The sequence below is a fragment of the Bubalus kerabau genome, chromosome 3 (assembly GCF_029407905.1).
Source record: "Bubalus kerabau isolate K-KA32 ecotype Philippines breed swamp buffalo chromosome 3, PCC_UOA_SB_1v2, whole genome shotgun sequence".
NCBI classification, from domain to species: Eukaryota; Metazoa; Chordata; class Mammalia; order Artiodactyla; family Bovidae; genus Bubalus; species Bubalus kerabau.
This window is the reverse complement of record NC_073626.1, coordinates 185,276,760-185,292,166: the sequence shown is the minus strand read 5'-3', so window position 1 is coordinate 185,292,166 and position 15,407 is coordinate 185,276,760. Positions and strand designations below refer to the sequence as shown.

Here is a 15,407-nt window from a genome sequence, read left to right as displayed (position 1 = left end):
ACTTAGCACGCATGCACGCACAGAGCAACTAAGCCCGTGCACCACAACTACTGAGTTTGAGCAGCTCGAGCCCAAGCTCTGCAGCAAGAGAAGCCACCGCAATGAGAAGCCCACCCACGGCAGGGAGAGGAGCCCCTGCTCACCACAACTAGAGAAAGCGCGGCACGGCAACCAGACCCAACGCCGCCAAAAATAAATAAATGATTGACTAAAAAAGCCAATCCATCACCCCCCACCAAGCATGAAAGAAAACGAAGGGCCCGCTTCTGCGGGAATGACATTGGATAGAAGGCATTCCACATGCAGATCTTGTCCACAGAGTTTTCAGTGTGCACAGAAGATGAAGCTACGCTCGACAGTAAATACTGGAAAGATAAAACAAAATGGCAATAGAAGAGACGTCACAGGGTGACACGATTAACTGCCAAGGCCCTGACACAGACAGATCTGATGCCAATGGGGTGATTCTGTCTGTATCTGGTCAGGAGTAGAAGAAAGATAAACCATTAACTTGGGCTTTAGGGAATCTGCGTTACTTGAATTGTTACAGTTCAGTTCAGTTCAGTCGCTCAGTCGTGTCCGACTCTTCCCGACTCCATGAATCGCAGCATGCCAGGCCTCCCTGTCCATCACCAACTCCCGGAGTTCAGACTCACGTCCATCGAGTCAGTGATGCCATCCAGCCATCTCATCCTCTGTCGTCCCCTTCTCCTCCTGCCCCCAATCCCTCCCAGCATCAGGGTCTTTTGCAATGAGTCAACTCTTCCCATGAGGTGGCCAAAGTACCGGAGTTTCAGCTTCAGCATTAGTCCTTCCAACGATCACCCAGGACTGATCTCCTTTAGGATGGACTGGTTGGATCTCCTTGCAGTCCAAGGGACTCTCAAGAGTCTTCTCCAACACCACAGTTCAAAAGCATCAATTCTTCAGTGCTCAGCTTTCTTCACAGTCCAACTCTCACATCCATACATGACCACTGGAAAAACCATAGCTTTGACTAGACGGACCTTTGTTGGCAAAGTAATGTCTCTGCTTTTTAATATGCTATCTAGGTTGGTCATAACTTTCCTTCTAAGGAGTAAGTGTCTTTTAATTTCATGGCTGCAGTCACCATCTGCAGTGATTTTGGAGCCCCCAAAATAAAGTCTGACACTGTTTCCACTGTTTCCCCATCTATTTCCCATCAAGTGATGGGATCAGATGCCATGATCTTCGTTTTCTGAATGTTGAGCTTTAAGCCAACTTTTTCACTCTCCTCTTTCACTTTCATCAAGAGGCTTTTGAGTTCCTCTTCACTTTCTGCCGTAAGGGTGGTGTCATCTGGATATCTGAGGTTATTGATATTTCTCCCGGCAATCTTGATTCCAGCTTGGGCTTCTTCCAGCCCAGCGTTTCTCATGATGTACTCCGCATATAAGTTAAATAAGCAGGGTGACAATATACAGCCTTGACGTACTCCTTTTCCTATTTGGAACCAGCCTGTTGTTCCATGTCCAGTTCTAACTGTTGCTTCCTGACCTGCATATAGGTTTCTCAAGAGGCAGGTCAGGTAGTCTGGTATTCCCATCTCTTTCAGAATTTTTCACAGTTTATTGTTACAAGTAGGCATCAATTATTTTTTTTGCATGACTCATCTTAGAATATAAAATACAGTAAACTTGACAAGTACATAAAATTTAATTGTAGCTCAAGCCTGGAGAGGCCCTTCGGTAACCACAGAAGGCATAACGGGAGAAGCAGGTTTGACAGAGTCTTGCGGGACTGGGAAGAGGTGGGGAAGGTATCCAGATGGCAGAATAGCCTGTGCTAAAAGCACAAGGTAGAATGCCTAAGGCGAGGGCCCAGCCTCAGGGGTGACGCGTCCAACCGTATCTTTCCCCTGATGAAGTGAGGACACCCTCCGGTCTCCCCAAAGCCTACGAGGGCAGCCCCCTCCGGCAGCGTGTATGGATGGCAGAGGGTCTTCCGGCTGAGGCACCTGGGTCTCATGCGGCTGAGGTCGCCCCCCTCTAGCCAGCAGGCTGCCAAGATATGCCACGGTGGCACTTGGCCCAGCTCAACCCACCTGCTAAAGATGTCCTTGGATTTCCTCAGAGCGGGCCAGAGCAAACCCACTGTTCACAGAAAGAAGTGGCTCGCCCAAGGTCACGGGGCAAGCTGATGGTAACAGCTGTCCTGCCCGACCAGCTGATAACAATCCTCACTCACTGGCCTCTGAGTTGTCTTTCTCCTCCCAGAGAAGCCGCCCCCACCCAGGCCAGCCTGCCCAGTCAGGCCCCCTGTGTATCCAACCCCTCCCGAGACCTGCTGGCTGACCCCTTTGTCTTGGGGGAGCTGAAACCAGCCTGACCTGGAGCCCAAGAATGCACTGGCCCACGCGCCTGCATATTTCACTCACCTGCTCACCTGCTTCCTGCCCCTTCGGGAATTTCCCGGTATCAAGAGTCCCAGGTATCAAGGTCCACAGGGGAGGGGCCGTTTCTAGACTGATTTTCAACAGTGAGCCTAGGGGGAGGGGATGCCAGGATATACCTTGTGGGGAAGTTCTCGGTCATAATGACGTGAGGGGATCCTGGCTACTTGTTCACTGGGCCTCAGCCAGGTCTCCCCTGGCCCAGAGAACAAAATCAAGCAGCTGTCAGGGAAAAGAGATGGCAGGGCAGACCATACTTCTGGGCTGCTCTGTGACCTCTGTGCACAGCAGAATCAGTAGAGAAAGACACGTTTGAGGCCCCAGCTCCACCATTTCCTAGGAGATCTGTTTCCTTTGTATTTGTGAATCACATCTGTAAAATGGGCATATACGCCATAGCTTAAAGAAAATAATACAAGTAAAGAACCCAGCATGGTCATGGATACACCCACACCTCCTTGGGGCTTCCCTGGCAGCTCAGATGATGAAGAATCTGCCTGCAATGCAGGAGGCCCGGGTTCGATCCCTGAGTCGGGAAGATCCCCTGGAGAAGGGAATGGTTACTCACTCCAGTATTCTTGCCTGGAGAATTCCATGGACAGAGGAGTCTGGCTATGGGATTGCAAAGAGTCGGACAAGCCTGAATGACTAACACTTTCAGACCTCCTTCTGATAAGAGGCTCTATCAGGGCTTCTATAAGAGAAAAACAAACACCGTGTATTAACGTGAATGTGTAGAATCTGAAAAAGCTGGTATAAACAATCTCATTTACAAAGTAGATAGAGAGTCACAGATGTAGAGAACAAACCGACGGATGCCAGTGGGGAAAGCGGAGGCATGGGATGAATTGGGAGACTGGGGCTGACACAGAGATACTACTGATACTACGTATAAAGTAGATAACTAAGGAGAGCCTACCGTATCGCACAGGGAATGCTACCGTAGCGCTCGGTGGTGACCTAAGTGGGAGGGGGATACCTCACTGTGCAGCAGAAACTACTACAACATTGTAAAGCTACTATACTCCGATTACTTTTTTTTTTTTTAAGAAATAAGTGAAAAGTGAAGTCGCTCAGTCGTGTCTGACTCTTTGCGACCCCATGGACTGTAGCCCGCTAGGCTCCTCTGTCCACAGGATTTTCCAGGCAAGAGTACTGGAGTGGGTTGCCATTTCCTTCTCCAGGGGATCTTCCTGACCCAGGGATCGAACCCAGGTCTCCCACATTGTAGGCAGACGCTTCACCGTCTGAGCCACCAGGCAAATCCAAGAAATAAAAGAAATAAAACAAGCAATAATTACTCTCTCTGTGACCAGCCCATGAATCCTTAGGACACCCCGGCCAGTACTCTGAGTTGGTTCCCACTTCATAGGTGAAAGGCTGGAGCAGGCGGGGCAGCCCTCTGTAGTCACACAGCCCGTAGGGAGGGGCTGACCTGGAACTCACCCATCCCCACCACCGAGGAGGGCAGTTCTGCTGAGCACCTACTGGGTGCCAGGCTCTGGGCCAAGCACACTAACCCATCACACGCGAGATGATACCCACAGTAACCTTGAGCGTCAGGCAACACCATCATCCACCTTTTACAGATAGTGAAACGATCTATAGAAGAGAGAAGAGAAGGCGGGTAGAAAAGGCGGGTCACTTGTCCAAGGCCACACGTGATCAGCTAGCCTGTCGGGGCTCCCAATCCCACCGGGCCCTGACCCAGGGTCAGGGGCTTGTACACAAGGTCCTGGCTGTTGCACGCCAGCTCACTGCAGCTCCCCGCTCTCAGGGACAGCAGGGATGGAAGGCCAGAGTCAAGACTGGAGGCCACTGCGGTAGGGGCGGGACAGGGTGTAGGGATGGGCTGAGTCTCGGCCGAGACCCAAGGTCTTCCTGATAAGACCCACGATCCTCCCAGAAGCAGCAGATCAGGACCCAGGGGTGCCCTCCCCAAGAGCCAGCTCCAGGCCTGCCCGGGGAGGCAGAGGGCCCGTCTGCCTTTCTCCACAGTCCCTTCTCAGTGTGAACTGGTCCCCTTGGCCGAAGCCCCTGGACCGGCAGGGTGTCCTTGGCAAGCTTAGCTTCTCTCAGTTTCGTCATCCAGGAAACGGGACCACAGTTTCTAGGTCCCAGGGTAACCGTGAGGATTAAGAAGGCAGTGGATATAAAGAGCCTGGTTCACAGCCCGGCACGGAGCACTCAGCAAGTGCCGGTCTGTTTCCTCCTTTCCTTCAGACTCTCAACACTTTGTGCTTCCTGCAAGTTCTCCCCAGAAAGATGGACAGGGAGCTGTACCATCGTTGGTGCCCAGAGAGGGCAGCGCGGGACAGGAAAGGGACATGTGGCCAGGATTCAGGCAGTGGCACTTCTGCCACCTACTAGCCCGTCTCGGGGAGCTCTCTGGACTTCCGGTTCCTCATCTATCAAGTGGGGTGAGCAACAGCTCCCTAGCTCCTACAGGAGCGGGGTCACAAGGAATGGTTATCTACAAAAGAGCTCTGTAAACTGACAAGTGTTGGGCAAAGGTCAAGGGTGAATAACAAGAGTAACACCAGCACGGCCAGCAGCCACCACAATATGCCTGGCTCCAGGAAAGTGCTTTATAGATATTTTTCCATTTAATTTTCACAACCTGGAGGAGGTGTGGTTCCCACTGTACTGATGACAAGAAGCCCAGAGAGGTTATGTCACTGACCCAAGATCACACAGTAAGTAGCAGAACCAGGACTTGAATCCAGGTCCTGGGGTGAAGGACGCAGAGGCACTAGCCCATATCATTATCCTACCGAGACTATTCTCCTGCCGTGTTTTTCATTTTTTTTGACCACGCTGCACAGCATTGTGGGATCTTAGTCTAGTCCCCAGACCAGGGATCGAACCTGTGTCCCTTGCATTGGAAGCACATACTCTTAACCACTGAACTGCCGGGGAAGTCCCCAAATACAACTTACTTGTTTTGGGGGCTGCACAGTGCAGCATATGGGATCTTCGTTTACCAACCAGGGAACCTGTGACTCCTGCAGTGGAAGGGTGGGATCTAAACCACTGGGCCATCAGGGAAGTCCTCTGTTCTCCTGCTTTGGTTGGTGATCCCTGCCTAGTCTCCAGCTGTCTTTAGATGCTGGGGAAAGGATGTCCCTGAGTTCCAGTCTGGCCACCACAGACTTATTTGCCTTCAGTTCTGAAATAAAAGGCTGGGTCCCCTTGCAAAGGCAATCGGGTGGCATAAAGCATGCAGGGGGCTGTGTTATTCCTGACATGGGGTTCCCTCAGCCCCACCTCCACCCACCACCTTTTCTGATCCTCAAGGAGACAAGGAGGTCTCCTTGTGCCCAGGGGCCCTGCCCAGGAGCTTCTGGGTACCAAGGAGAAGTGTGGGTGAGTTTCACCCTGCAGCAGCCATGCCCCCTGGGGCTGAGGTGAGAAGGAAAGGAAAGGTCTCTTTAATCTGGTTTGCTAATTTCCACTTTCATCTTAAAGACACAGTCTCCTGAAATTCATAATCATCAAGTTAGAATCTTTTCCGATCTCATAGGAAGGTTTCTGTCCTATTGAGAAGATCTACCCCTTCTTAGGGGCTTCCCAGGTGTCACCAGTGGTAAAGAATCTGCCTGCCAATGCAGGAGACGAGGGTTCAATCCCTGGGTCAGGAAGATCCCCTTGGAGGAGGCAATGGTAACCCACTCCAGTGTTGTTGCCGGGAGAATCCCATGGGCAGAAGAGCCTGGCGGGCTATAGTTCATAGGGTCACAAAGAATCAGACATGACTGAGCCCTCTTTTAGACGTCTTCTTCAGTTTACCTACTTTTGAGTATTAAAAAGGTTTTATTTTTTAAGAAAGTAGTTTTTTTAATTTAATAAGTATTTCTTGAATCTAAGTTCTATCATTGATGAATTAATGGACAGACTTTTCACGATCCAGCTCCTATCAGCATCGAGGGTCCCAGGATGGGGCAGGGGTCAGCAGGAGACAGGCATGGTGAAGGTCTTGGTCCCAAAGGGCTTCAAGTTGGGACCTTTATAGGTTACAGCATGGCGTGTTTTGGTTCCACATATAGAGGAGCACCCTCAGGGGCAGATGCTAATTCAACAGACACTGACCAAGGGCACAGCCTCAAACCAGACAGACATGGGATCCTAACCTGAGGATAAAACCACCAACACCAAGATCAACTAGAAGTGCTAATGGCCTAACAAGGTATAACGCGAGGAACTTTGGTGAGATGGCTTATCACGCAAGCCGGATTACCACGAGGCCAAGGAAGACTCCAGCCTTTGGATGATTCTCAGATAAACTGTTGTCAGAACCTGGATCGGCTCACAACCTTAAAATCTGGACCCAGCATGCTCAGCCTTCATTCCTTCTGCTCACAACTTGCAAATCTCCCAGTCAAAACCAGTCCAAAACTAAGCCACAGCTTGAAGCCATAAACTACGGCCACAGCTACAGTTCTTACGCACCTATGATGTGCCGTACATACCACGCTAATGCTTCACACATCTGCTCTCCAGTTCTTGAAACCCTGCAGTTTGGGCCTTACTAGTCCCATTTTTACAGATGGAGAAAGTGAGGCTCACTGATAAGCAACTTAGGATCCAGAGACGGGGCAGACATTCTAACCCAGCCTCGTCTGCTCCCAACCGTTTCGCCTCCCCATCCCGCCAACCTCGCCCTTCAGCCGACCCTGGCGGGTGCAGAGGGCAGCCCCCCTCTGCAGCCCATTCCCCAGTCCCCCCGCCGGCTGCCTACCAAGGAGGTGCTTGATGATGGCTTGGTTGTGTTCCCAGAGGTTGCTGAAGGTCCCCCAGCGCGAGTGGCCGTCGGGCACGGGGTTGGCTTTGATCCAGCCGCCACAGGCGTAGGTGAAGAAGTCCTGGCAGGGGTCCACCGTGGGGTCCATGGAGCTCAAGATGGAGCTGGTCACCGAGATGCAGGCCTCACTTAGGCATACCGAGGGCGTTCCTGGCAAGGGTCAAGGGTAAGAGGTCAATGAGGGGCAGGCAGGGAGGAGGCTGTGGAAATACAGTGCAGGTGGTCTGGGGCCCTGGGGTGCCAGGCCCCACCCCAGCCCTGACCAAACAGAGATAATCACTAGAACACGACAGAGACAAAGATTTCAGGGGATTTATGATCTCCTGGCTTGTAAAATAAGACTTCCGTTGAGTTGCCTAAAATCCTTCCTGTGACTTTAAAACCAGAACCAAGGTGCTTCTTTTAATCAGTCCTTCCATAAATATTCATTGGTTTTTAAAAATTATTTCCTGATGCTCAACAAATTCGTTTACTCATTCATGCATTCATTTATTCAACAAAATAATTACTGAGCATCTTCCAGGTTCTTTGCTGAGTGCAGGTAGGTGTGTGTGTGTGTGTGTGGTGGGAGATATAAAAGCATAGTCTTTTTTAATAATTTTGTGGGGGATGCAAACTTATCTAAGAAAAGTCAAGACTACAGAAGGAGAAATGTCTGTTATTTATTGTCCACACACTCACTGAGGATACACAGTCCACGGACCCGGACAGCATGGTGCCAGGACTCAGGGAGAAGGAAAGACTGAGGAGTAGAAGGGACGGTGAAAAATCACTCCCACTGGGTATAAGGCAGGAGAATCATCTCACTGAATTTTCAAAAAAGCGAAAAGGAAGCAACCCTAAGAGATCACTTTGCTTAAAGCCACTTTTATATATTGGGAAACAGAGGCACAGGGAGACTAAGCACCCTGCTCAGCGGCCGTGGGGTTTGAGTCCCACCCTCTCTCTGCTTTGGGCCTGGAAGGGAGCTCTTTCTGTGATGACTGGCCCCCCGGTGGAGGGCTGCCAAATCCTACAAGTGCCCACAAAACACAATGAACAAAGAAATCCGCTTCCTCTGAGCTGATTCTATGGGCTTCCCTGGTGGTTCAGACAGTAAAGCATCTGCCTACAATGCGGGAGACACAGGTTTGATCCCTGGGTCGGGAAGATCCCCTGGAGAAGGGAATGGCAACCCACTCTAGTACTCTTGTCTGGGAAAATCCCATGGACGGAGGAGCCAGGTGGGCTACAGTCCACAGGGTCGCAAAGAGTTGGACATGACTGAGCGACTTTGCTTTTCACTTTGAGCTGATTCTGTAGGGCCTGGGGCAGAGGCCGGTGGACGGGCCCGACTCCGGCCCTGAGGTCGGTCAGCGGGCTCAAGCGGAGGAAGCAAGCCCGGGGCCACCTGAGCGGGGTCCGACCCAGGTGGTGAGACCAACCCGACCGCAGGAGACGGGGGATCTGCACTGCCTGTTGACCTGAGCAGACAGGCAACCAGACGGGATGGTCTCCCGATAACGGGGGCGAGACCCCCGTGGGCAGATGAGGACAGCGAGGCTCTGAGTGTCCCCTGGCGGCGTGGGAGCGCCCAGATTGAACCCGCTCTGTGCTGCTTCCGCAACACGGAAGCTGGGTTCTTCCTACATCCCCACACCGTCGCTTGGCCAGCCCCAGCCGGGGCTGCTGCGGCCCTTCCGTTCCCACTGCACAGGGAGGAGGCCGGCAGGGCAGGTGCTGGGGGCTCCTTCCTAGACCTGGGTGCAAAGCCCAGCTCTCTGCCTCTGGCCTCGTGCTGGCAACCTCATCCCTCCGAAGCTGGGTTTCTCCATCTGGAGATGAGGACGAGGAGGACCAGCTGCCTGATGATGAGGAAATAACCTTGTGGCTGGGCAGTGGGGGCAGGGGACTCAGCTCCATGGAGTCCTAGGGTCTGAGGTTCCCAGATGAACCCTCAGAGAGCAGAAGAGAGTGTACGGGCTGGCAGGGCTGCTCATCATCTCACCTGGACACACAACGCTGGCCGGGGCTGGGCTAGCAACCTGTGTGCTAATTAACATCTGATGACAAACCCAAGGTCTGAGAGTGGACGAATGGCTCAGAAGGGTCGCACAACAGCACAAAAATCAGGGCGATTCTATTTCCAGGTATTGGGCTGGTCAAAAAGGTTGCTCAGGTTTTTCTGGAGGATGTTACAGAAAATTGGAATGATCTTTTTGGCCAACCAATAATTTCCTGTTTTGAGATGACTGTACAACAATTAAAGCTTATTGAACCGTTAGGCATGAAAATGGGCTTCCCTTGTGGCTCAGCTGGTCAAGAATCCGCCTGCAATGCGGGAGACCTGGGTTTGATCCCTGGGTTGGGAAGATCCCCTGGAGAAGGGAAAGACTACCCACTCCAGTATTCTAGCTTGGAGAATTCCACAGGACAGTGTAGTCCATGGGGTCGCAAAGAGTCGGACACGACTGAGTGAGTTTCACTTTAGGCATGAAAATAGAGATAGGAACTGGTAGGGGACACAGCACAATTTTAAATACCTCTAGACGAGAGCTTTGGGTTGCATGCCTTGCTTTTCAATTAAGGAAATTTACCAAAATCTTTATGAGGGGGTGGGGGAAAAGAATTTCTGTGTCATCTGAAAAAGCCTATTCACTATTATAACTTCATATTTGGAAAAGGAAAAGAATACCTATTGTTTTTATACAACTAACTGCAGGAAGTCAAGCTTGACAAATACTTGGCTGGTGGGAAAACCCAGAGGCCAGCTGTAAAGAGATCGATCCTGAGGGAGCAAGACACAGAATCTGTGCGTGTGTGTGTGCATGAGAGAGACAGAGAGCTATCTGTAGTTATTACAGGGGGCCTTGGTTTTAAATAAGAAACCTGTCGCCAGGAATCAGTCAGACCTGACAGTTCTTCACTTAAGCACCCACCCTGCTATGCATACAGCAATACTTAAGCGCCCAGGTGATATTTGGGCAATAATTGCTTGGCTCTTTAACTATTATAGGCTTGTAGATCCCTTATCAATGATCCTTGGCCTAGCAGGTGCTTCATGTACATTTGATTAATTAATTCATAATTTCTACGTCCCTCTCATCCCATGTCAACACCTTCAAAACTCAGCCCAGGCTCTCTCTCCTTGGGGAGACCTCACCCTTCCCTGGTCGCCTTGGCTGTCTGGAGGCCTGCTGCCTGAGCACACTTTATTTTGTGTCATGGCCGTCTCCCTGTCTACCTTCCCCACTAGGCAGTGAGCCTGAGGGTAGGGCCAGTATCTTGCATGCGTGTGTGCATGCTAAGTCACTTCAGCTGTGTCCACTCTTTCTGACCCTATGGACCGAAGCCTGCCAGGCTCCTCTGTCCATGGGATTCTCCAGGCAAGAACATTGGGGTGGGTTGCCATGCCCTCCTCCAGGGGAATCTTCCTGACCCAGGGATCAAGCCCTACTCTCATATTTCCTGCATGGGCAGGTGGGTTCTCTACCACTAGTGCCACCTGCAAAGCCCAGGGCAGCATCTTACTTGCATTTATACTTCCTTTGCTCAGCAAACTTGGCACCTAGCAGCTATCCGTTGAGTGTTTGTTGAATTAATGAATAGCTGAATGAATAAGAGAGCTTTGTCCAGCCTTTGGTCACCACCTGTAGATGCAGAAATATTTCTTCCCTTTAGGTCGTGCATGATCCATCGAGAAGGCAGGAGCAGGTCCCAGATCTAGCTAAAGGTTAGTGGCTCTGGATGGTGCCTGGCCTCAACACTAAGGGAGACACTTCAGAATATTTTCTGGAAGATGTATTGTTTGTTTTGCTGCCAATTTTTGCAAATCATCTGTAAGTTTCTGGAAAGCAGGGTGCAACAGGAAGGTGGATAAATATGTATTTAAGTGCTCAGACATAACTTACAGGTGTGTCTTTATAGAATCACCAGAATCGGTGTTGACCTGCCCAGTGTCTGCCCAGATGTGGATGATGCCAATCACCAGCATCTGGGGCAGCCACTGCTTTCCCAGGCTCAGGCAGCTGATAAAGACACATGAATGGGCTCAAGGGTCACTGGATCCCCAGCCCAGCTCCACCCTGGGGGGAAGAGTTCCCCTTAGCCAGAACCAGGCTGGGGAAAACCCGTCTGGAGCCCTGAGACAGACGGGATAGACTGAAGCAGGATTCCTCCCTGTGGGCCCCACCTGGCAACTACAGACGTGTGTGTGTAGAAGCCAGGCCTTGGGAGCTCCCTTCTGGTTTTTGATGGAGAAATGTCCTGGGGACTTCTAGGGGCAACCTCAGGGCAACAGTGCGTGTTGGAATCTCATCGGCTCCCATGCACAGCGCCAAGAGCTGGGCAGACAAGGCCGGAGAGGGCCTGCATTGCCCGGAACTAAACCTGCTTTAGGATGAAGCAAGATGGCAGCCGCAGGAGAAGGGTAATCAGCAGAGAAAGGCTGTTCCCACTTTGTCTTCCTTCTTGCTCTTTGTTCATTCAATCATTTATTTATTCACTTTGCAAAGTATCCTATGGCATGGAGGCATTATGCTGAGCACGCATGGTAAAGAAATCACTAATTAATCAATCAGATATGCAATCATCGCCTGTTGGGCTAGGCACATTTGGTAAAATGTCTACAAACCATTAAAAAGTCAGTTAAATAAGCAATTATTTCTTAGGTACCACCTAGGCACCTGACATAGAGTAAGCACTCGTTCCACGTTTGTGGAATGAATAATGAGTGAATGAATGAATGAGTGAATGAATGAATGAATGAGTGCTTGATCCAGGAGGGATGGGAGGATGACTCAGATGAAGCCCTGCACTCTTTTCAGGCCCCCAAACCCTTTCCCGACCCCAATGCAGTGTGGCCAGTCATGCAGGCCAGCAAGTTCACAGCGGAGAAAGCTCAGCAAAGCCTGGAGTTGATGTTCCCAGATCCTATGGAGGTTCACAATCTCTCTGATGGTTTGAGCACCAGGTGACCAAGTCAACGGGGTTAAACTCCTGGCGACGCCCCAGAGGCTGCTCATCCAGGTGCTTCTTGCCATCAGAGAGCTGGATACAAGGGCACAGAGCAGAGAGAGACCCCAGAATTAACTGGACTCTCATCCCTATTAGCTTGGATCTGCCCTTTCCAGGTCCGTAAGAGCTTACGGAGCATTGATTCTGTGAGAGGCAGTTGCTACATACACTCAACCAGACACAGAGAACCAGCCTCAGACCCCTGACAGCGGGATCCAACTGGGGTCTGATCATATTACTATACAAGGTAGGACAGAGAAATGAGATGACAGAGGTACGCAAAGGTCCCCTGGCTCAGAGAAGAACAGCTTTCCTGGGGGTGGTAACACACACTGGGGTGTACCATCAATTACACAGAAGATAGGGCCTGAGCTCTGGCGCCCGCCAGCCCATGGCTGAATCCCTTCTGCACCAGACACGTGACCTTGGGCAAGCCGCTTAGTCTCACTGCCTCAGTTTCCTTTGCAGAAACGGGGCCAGAAGCAACCACACCTCACAGAGTGGCAACGAGGAGGAAACGAGATTGCATCTGCAAAGGAGAGGCAAGGTATTCGGTACATGGAAAGTATTCAGCAAACGGAAGCCATTACTGCCGTTCTGTTGGAACTGTCGATGGGCGACGGGGCCAGCCCGTGTGTCTAACCAGCCTGCATCCTAACAGTAAGAGAACCCGGAACAGAGGCCAGAGAAGTTCTACCGGGCACCAGGTATGTGACAGATGTTATCCTGAATCCTCAGAGATCGAAGTGGGGTCTGATCATATTGCTACACAAGTTTGGACAGAGAAACATGGGCTAGTTGTGGGAGAGATTCAAATTGACTACCGGTCTCTCCATGTAAAGCAGAAAACACACAAGCTCTGAGAGATTGAGTGACTTGTCCAAAGTCACACGGATAACAAGTTGCCAGGCCAGGATTCAAACTCACCTCCTCCTGACCCCCAAACCTTATCATCACCCGTCCCCCCACCTCCCAGGCCTCAGTCTGCGGCAGCCACCCCGGCCCCCCAGACCCAGCTCCCTCCTGAGCCTCGGAGGCCAGTCGCTGACACAAGCAGACCAAAGCCCGGGGCAGCAGTGAGTGGAGCCCATAACCCATCACAGACAGGGCACCTACTTGTCCGGTACTGGATGCCCAGTACTGCCAAACAGGCCACCACTGCCGCCGCCAGGAGCGCCACCAGCACCACCAGCCGCTTCTCCACCGGGGTCCTGGCGGCCCAACATCTCTGGCCGTTCCGGGGGCCTCGGAAGTTCACCTGCAGGGAAGGAGGCAGGCGGAACGGGGAGGACGTGAGCCCCGGGGCCTCGCTGCCCAGGAGGAGGGGGCTCCGCAGCAGGTCCTGGCCCCGGGGAGACATCAGGGCCGCCCTCCCGTCTCAGGGGTGGTCTGGTTCCCACGGAACCCGGCCTAATCCAGGAGAGGAACGGCCACCCTGCTCAGCAGCTCGGAGTCAAGCAGCTCAGCCCAGCCGTGCTCGTGTTTTCTGTGTCACCCGATCCGGGTAGAAGGGGGAAAAAATAGATCGGATTTTCCCGTTTCTCCAGTAAGGAGTTCAAAAAAGAACAGGATGTTTGCACTCGCAGGCATCCAGGGAGCATCCGGCTGGGCTCTGAGGCTGACACAACCACCGGCCTGCGCCGCAGCACATGGGCAGGGGCGCGGGCAGCCCGGGCCGCCGGAGCCGCCGCAGCCCCACGAGGACTGTGCCCTCAGCTTCTTCTTACAGATGAGGAATCCGCAACCCGGAGGGGTGAGCCCCTTGCCTCTGCTCACACGGCTAGATGGGTCGAGCTTGGATCTGGGTCCAAATGTATGGATCCCAGAGCCCACCCACGGGTCAGAGCATTGAGTCCTGGGAGATGTCAGTAGGGAATGCAAAGGGGAGACAGCTCCATCCGAGCAGGTCCTCAAAGGGAGGAGAAAACGTTCTCGGCCTAACTCACAGTCAGCTAAACAGGAAAAGAGGTACAATGAGAGGAAGTGGAGGGTGTGACAGGGCCTTCCAAGCTGAGGAGGGGCCCACCAGCCTACAGCGCTCAGAGCCCAGGGTCCGGTCTTCGCACCCGAAGCCCGCTGGGGGCTCCCCTCTGTTCCATGAGGTACTTCCTGCCGAGGCTGGGTCCACGGGACAGGAAGGGAACCCTGCCGGTGGGGTTCAGTTCAGTGACATTGTGGCCACGTGTCAACAGTCAAGCACCAGCTCAGGGCCACATTGGAAGTACAGAGAGGACCAGACCTCACTTTCAGCTCTCACTGCCCAGCAGACAGAAACAGACTGGGATAGGCAGGGGTCCAGTCAGGGAAGGCTTCCTGGAGGTGGGGGCCCCTGGGCTGGGTCTTAAAAGAATAAGTAGCAGCTGGCCAGGTTAAAGGGGAGGGAAAGGGAGAAGGAGCGGGGCAAGGCCTGGATGCTAAGGGGTGCTATAAGCCGGGTTATGGGTGGGGGACTTCTTCCCAGGGCTGGAGCAATGGGATTAGATTCACCCTTTGGAAAAGCCAAGGTGGAAGGAGAAGCAAGGCTGGAGGGGAACGGGCATGGAGGCAGGGAGACCCAGCCTCCGACCTGAGAGTGGCCCCCAACTGCTGAGAGGACGGCTGCCCCTAGGGGCCACGACACAGTCTTCAGGGAGCCTGACGCCGACGCCTGGGGACCCCGAGGCCAGTCACCTTAGCGAAGGGCATCGAGTGGCCTTATGTTCATCACTGGCTATTTTCTGAACAGGAAATGACTGGGGATTGCTGCACTAGTGAAAGAGGAAGACAAAACTTTCGTGGGGAAAATAAAAGATGATGGATTCTAAAACCGAGAAAAGGAACTTGAGGCTTGGTGAGAATTCTGTGGAGGTCCAGGAGGCTGGGACAGAAAGCAGGTACAGGGAGGGGCGCGGTCTCCTGAAAGCCCTGAAGTGTGAGTTGCTCAGTCGTGTCCGACTCTTTATGACCCCATGGACTATAGCCTGCCAGGCTCCTCTGTCCATGGGATTCTCCAGGCAAGATACTGGAGTGGGTTACCATTTCCTTCTCCAGGGGATCTTCCTGACCCAGGGATCGAACCCGGGTCTCTTGAACTGCAGGGAGATTCTTTACCACCCGAGCCACCAGGGAGCTCCCCTGAAAAACCTTTTTAAAACGGTGAGACATGAAGATTCTGACCACCCTCCTGGTGCAGACATAGCCTGGGACAATGCTGATGTG

General features: G+C 52.4%; 1 protein-coding gene across 3 annotated transcripts in view; it reads right to left on the bottom strand.

Moving 5' to 3' along the window:
- Positions 1-15,407, bottom strand: part of ECE1 (endothelin converting enzyme 1) — a 124,977-nt gene that overhangs the window by 41,919 nt on the left and 67,651 nt on the right. For 2 of the 3 annotated variants that reach the window (XM_055574233.1, XM_055574232.1), the window contains exons 3-4: positions 13,326-13,467; positions 7,152-7,364 (exon numbers count right to left, since the gene is read on the bottom strand). In XM_055574233.1, coding sequence (XP_055430208.1) covers positions 7,152-7,364; positions 13,326-13,467 — 355 coding nt within the window. The remainder of the gene's footprint in view (positions 1-7,151; positions 7,365-13,325; positions 13,468-15,407) is intronic. The other variant, XM_055574234.1, reaches the window with a different exon arrangement.